We start from the raw sequence: 5341 nt of genomic DNA on the forward strand, positions 1-5341 counted from the left end.
GATGGATGACGAGGATCTGCCCAGAAGGAAGCAGAGGAGATACAGGACCACCTTCACGAGCTACCAGCTGGATGAACTGGAGAAAGCATTTGGCAGAACCCATTATCCCGATGTTTTTACGAGGTGAATATTTTAACAATTTTGTATATACGAATCTCATACTAATTAGTCTTTTGGGATTAATTACATTCTCGTATTAGAATGTTATTAAATCTTAGAAGAAATGGATATTCTGTCTTAATTTCAAACATTTACTTTAACATCATCATTCATCATCAACATATATGGGATATGTTCCCACTGCTGGGACACAGGCCTCCTATGAGGGTTTAGGCCATAATACACCACGCTGGCCAAGTGCGGGTTGGCAGATGTCACATGTCGTCGAATTTTTGATTCTCATACATGCCGGTTTCCTCACGCTTAATGTCTTAACCATTAAACAACCTCAATTACCAGGCTTTTTAAAAATCCCTTCAAACATTAATCAATTTTTTTTCCTTGTTTTAGAGAGGAGTTGGCTCTGAAAATCGGCCTTACAGAAGCTAGAATCCAAGTAAGTATTTAATTATAAGTATCGTCATCAAGTGTTTAAATATATTTTAACTTGCTTAAATTTCGGCGAATTAATGTAACAGATAAAAACAATACAGACCAAGTTTTAATTGCTTTCGTTTTCGTTAATTTCGTTGACTATAAATATTTTAATACCACAGATTAAAAACCGGCCAAGTTTTAACCAGAAAGTCTCAATAGTCCCAATTCATCGCAAAGTAAAAACGCAATAACATAACACGTGATAAAATTCAATAACAAGCGGTTGTAACAGTCGTTTAAGACGTATATGGATTTGTGTAAAAACTAATAATTTTATCCGTCTTTGATTCGCCTCTATAATACCGACTGTTAATGTTTTTGTTATGCTTTTGTACTTGCTAATATAGTAATTTTATAGCGATGTAGAAGGCACTTAGCATTCCAACAATATAAGCGGTAGCAATTCATATTTATTGGCTTCCTACTATTGAATTTCTTATCTACTATATTTTTTATTGATACTATAGATAAGAGCTCTAATATGAACCATGCTACATTTTTGTAATGCACAGAACATTTTAGATACATGTGCACAATGCAAGCGGTCTTCTTTGTAAATTTGTTTGAGTTACTTTAATACAGGGTTTATTTTACACATTTCAACGGTTCTCCTTTACTTTCTAACGATTCCATACTATATGTGATCTTAAAAATATATATGATACCTCTATATAAACATTCCCAAAATAGGATTAAAATTCGAATAAAGGTCGCTACTAATAAATAAATCCAAGTGTATGTTAGTTTGTCTTACTTCCGCATCGTAAAGAAGCTATTTTATGATATGATATTTTGTGTCTGGATATAGGAGGCAAGGAAAGGAAAAAAGCTACTACTTCTTATCGCAGAGAAATCATCTTATTCTTCTGGGAATTTCGTTTGACTTTGCGGTCGAAGCCGCGATCTGCAAGCTAGTTTCTTATAACTCGACGTTTATTGTTGCAAGAGAATAAATAGAAAATATCTCTACCAACAATTAACACTTATAGATCATCAGAGGAAGGGAAGGACCATATCAATATAGCATATAGATGATGGTAGGTTAAGAGATTAATATTGCTATATTGTGTCTTCCGCACTTGCCTATATGCTTAATGTTTTTACTGAATCCACAAGTACTCGTTCAAAATAACAACCCATTCATAACGAACAGAAATAACTTCAATATTCATTATTGCGTTTATATAAGAGAGCTCAATAACGATCGATTACACAGGGAATAAAAAATATTAGTAGACGTTTAAACGTTAATATTTTTCTCACGTCCATACTAATGACTGTGTGATGAGGTGCCCATTAAGCGTTGATTAAAGGGACATTCCCATTAAAACTGTATAATATTGAGTGCACACCTTAACGACTTTATGATAAAAACACAGAGAAAACTGTGGTTTGTGAATCACATCTATTACAATCGAATAGCGGGCATTAAAATAATTATAATGAAAGTAAGGCAGGGTTTTTCTGTTTTACCTACACATAAATGCGATTATGATTATACCTTCCACTTAACTGCGCTTTGTTCTTAGAAAATTCGCCATTTAAAGTGCAGTCAAATGTCTCATTAAGTCATTACGTATATATTTATAAGGAACTGCTCTTAGTTCGGAAATGAAAGTATTGTACAATTTTAGTACTGTACGAGTAGTAATTTGAATATAGTTCAGTCTTCTGCAACAAAATTTGAGTGATATCACATAACATTGCATGTTGAACAATTATTATAGTTAAATTGTAAAGTCATTGTGTTGATATACACTTAATAAACATGTCTCATAATATACCAGAATGGTGCAGTGATGTCTTGATAAGTAATTAACAGGCCGCTTGAAAGATAATTAAAGCCATAAATTTCCGTTTACGGCCTGAAATCGTGGTTCCTGTACTCATTCGAAGAGAATGCAATATTATGTGCCATATTGGTTTGTAACGTCTCAATTATATAGCTAAACCATTTTAACGGGGTTTAATCACTATGTTGACACGTACGAGTTTTAACGGTGTCCATAAATATATTGCTTTATGGCACTAGATTAATCAGTTTATAATCTCTCCATAAATCGTGCTTATAATATTAGTTTGGTTGTATATAATAGCTTGTTTTTGTCTAATATATGAACTATAGCTAAAATCGCATTATATAAGTATGAGATACGTACAGCTATGGAGCCAATTTTGCCGTTTAAAGATATGGCCATAGATTATATTGTAAATGCTTATACGGTAAAAAGGGTATCTGTAATTGCTTTAAAATATAACCTGAAGCAATTAAACAAGGGATAGAGGTAATAAAGAACTTTTAAAAATTATAAAGTCCAATTCAATACAATAAAATTCTGTGTAACGAATTATCTATATGGACTTAACATTAGACCCTGCAAAAAGCTTTTCGTATATTTGTAAAAGTGCAAGGTGCAAGCTCAAATTTCTAAGTGCCGTGTAGTGGTTTGTATCTATATATCTGTATGCTAGGTCTTTAAAATTACGCAACAGATTTTGATGGAATTTTTTTTTAAAGCTAGAATCAAGAGGAAGGTTTAAATGTAAAATGACATAGAAGAAAAGGGAGGGGAAAGAGGTTTTACTCCGAATTTAACGCGTCTGAAGCCGCGGGCAAAAGCTTTCTTTATATAAAATAGTGATATCTCCACAAAATAGACCAGTATCTTCATACACGCTTTCTCCACCAGGTGTGGTTCCAAAACCGGCGAGCGAAGTGGCGCAAGCAGGAGAAGGTGGGGCCACACGCTCACCCGTACAGCGGCTACCTCGGCAGCGGGCAGCCCTTGCCCGCGCCCGCCACGCTCCCGCCGCCGCCGCATCCGCTCTCACAGCTAGGCTTCAGCTTGAGGAAGCCGTTTGATAACGCGCTATTTTCCTTCAGGTAATGTATCATTTCATTTTATAAGTGTTTGTTAAACTTAGAACAATTATTATAAACAAAAAGTTGTATAGAGTGGAAATGTTTTAGTCTTTAACGCAAAGAGCGGCTCTATCCTGATGATACATGATGACACAGAAGTATTTTATAGTCTGGTAATTCAGGTATAATATAATAGCCACACGCAAATTTGATTCATAAGTATAAACAGTCAAATGTGTATTTTCTATTACTTTATTATACATATTTGTTTTTTAACTGAGTTACCATTTAATTTCATTGTTCCTAATTGTAATATGTTTTATTGTTGTACACAGATACGGCAACACACCGCTGTTCGGAGCGCAGTACCTCCCCCCGCTCTCGCGGCCGCCTCTCTTCGGCGCACCCTTATACGCTACATCGCCCGCTCACTTCCACTCGCTATTCGCTAATCTAACCGCACCCGAACCACCAAGACTATCGCCGGAACAAACTCAGCTATCGTCTGACTCTAGGACTTCAAATAACTCGAGATCCCCTGAGCGATCGTCCCCCGCCCCATCGATTTCTCCCCCGATTTCTCCTGGAAGTGAGTCAATACCAGTTGACATAACCAGTTCTAGTATAAATGCTTTGCGACTGGCAGCCAGGGAGCACGAAATACGGTTGGAGCTGTTGAGGCAAAGAGCCGATATGATGTGTTGAATTAGTGTGTATGCTGGAAATCTGTGGCAGCTGTAGGTACTATTTATCGGCTATGAAGTGTAAACGAAAATTCTGTAAATGTGAAATAGAGCTATTGGTCGTATTGCTATCCTTCTCATGCTGTTCCGTTTATTCTATCAAATACAATTTACTCTATCGAGTGTACGAAATATTCAGTATATTTTTTAAAGCTTTGTTCGTCATAACTTTGATTGGTAAAGTTAACGAAAAATCTGTTTATTATATGAAAAACAGCTGTTACGATAAGACTTAATTTATACTATTTTTATTTAGCTCAATTGTCAATCCCATTATTAAGTAATTGTATAAAAAAAATTTAAAATTTGCTTTTAATCATTGATTGTTTTTTAACATCAATCCCCAGTATTCTTAGATTCTAAAACCTACAAATTTTCCGTGAGAAATAAACATGATCTTAAAAAACATTATTAAATTTGTAGTGTAAATAATAATATTTTTTATTGTATTTGATATTTTCTCAAGTATATGTATAAAATCAAAATACCCAAACGTATTATATGGAATTGTTGTAAGCATTACGTGTAAATAACTAGGCTAGAGTATGTTCTTTTAAGTATAAACAAATTTATTATTATTGCATCCGTCCAATGTTAATTACGAAATGTGTTTAATTAATAAACCTATTTATAGTTTATTTTGTGTATTAATTAAGACCTGGATTTAGTTTGGTATAAGTATGGTTAAATCTAGATTTTAGCAGTTATCTAGCGAAGCATTCTTGGTATAACAATGTAGGCATCTTCACGATGAGTCATTAGCCTGACTCACAGCGCCTAATTACTAATTAGAGATGCTATGCAAGGCCGGGTGAAGGGATAACCTACGTGCTATAATTACAATCTTCCGACCTCAGCTGAATTTGGGGTCGTGACGGGTTGTACCTATTATTACTAGTTTCATTTATTATATACTATACTATATACCAGTTTCATTATATACTAATTCTTGGCTGTCTGTCTGTCTATCCGTCTATCATTAGGCTGTATTTCATGAAACGCGATTGTGGAACAGTTGAAATCAGAAATGATGTATTTCTGTTGTCACTATAACAACAAATAATAAAAATTAAGGTTAAGCAACTGTTGTCACGGCCATAAATTGGATTTGGGTGGATGACCAACTTTTATTTCAGAT

At 34.5% G+C, this 5341-nt stretch overlaps 1 protein-coding gene across 1 annotated transcript; it reads left to right on the forward strand.

The window, feature by feature from the left end:
- Position 1: 1 nt before the first annotated feature.
- On the forward strand, positions 2-4568 carry LOC119828905 (homeobox protein aristaless-like). The gene is made up of 4 exons (XM_038351221.1): positions 2-123; positions 511-556; positions 3288-3481; positions 3796-4568. Exons 1-4 carry the CDS (start codon positions 2-4, stop codon positions 4163-4165), a joined length of 732 nt encoding a protein of 243 aa, XP_038207149.1. The 3' UTR covers positions 4166-4568.
- The last annotated feature ends 773 nt before the right edge of the window (positions 4569-5341 follow it).

The sequence above is a fragment of the Zerene cesonia genome, chromosome 1 (genome assembly GCF_012273895.1).
Source record: "Zerene cesonia ecotype Mississippi chromosome 1, Zerene_cesonia_1.1, whole genome shotgun sequence".
Lineage (NCBI taxonomy): Eukaryota > Metazoa > Arthropoda > Insecta > Lepidoptera > Pieridae > Zerene > Zerene cesonia.

Bases quoted from the DNA above. Each gene is read 5' to 3' on its own strand.
- LOC119828905 (XM_038351221.1), top strand. From the start codon at position 2: ATGGATGACGAGGATCTGCCCAGAAGGAAGCAGAGGAGATACAGGACC. The intron at 124-510 runs GTGAATATTTTA...TCCTTGTTTTAG, and splicing joins TATCCCGATGTTTTTACGAG to AGAGGAGTTGGCTCTGAAAA. The intron at 3,482-3,795 runs GTAATGTATCAT...TGTTGTACACAG, and splicing joins AACGCGCTATTTTCCTTCAG to ATACGGCAACACACCGCTGT.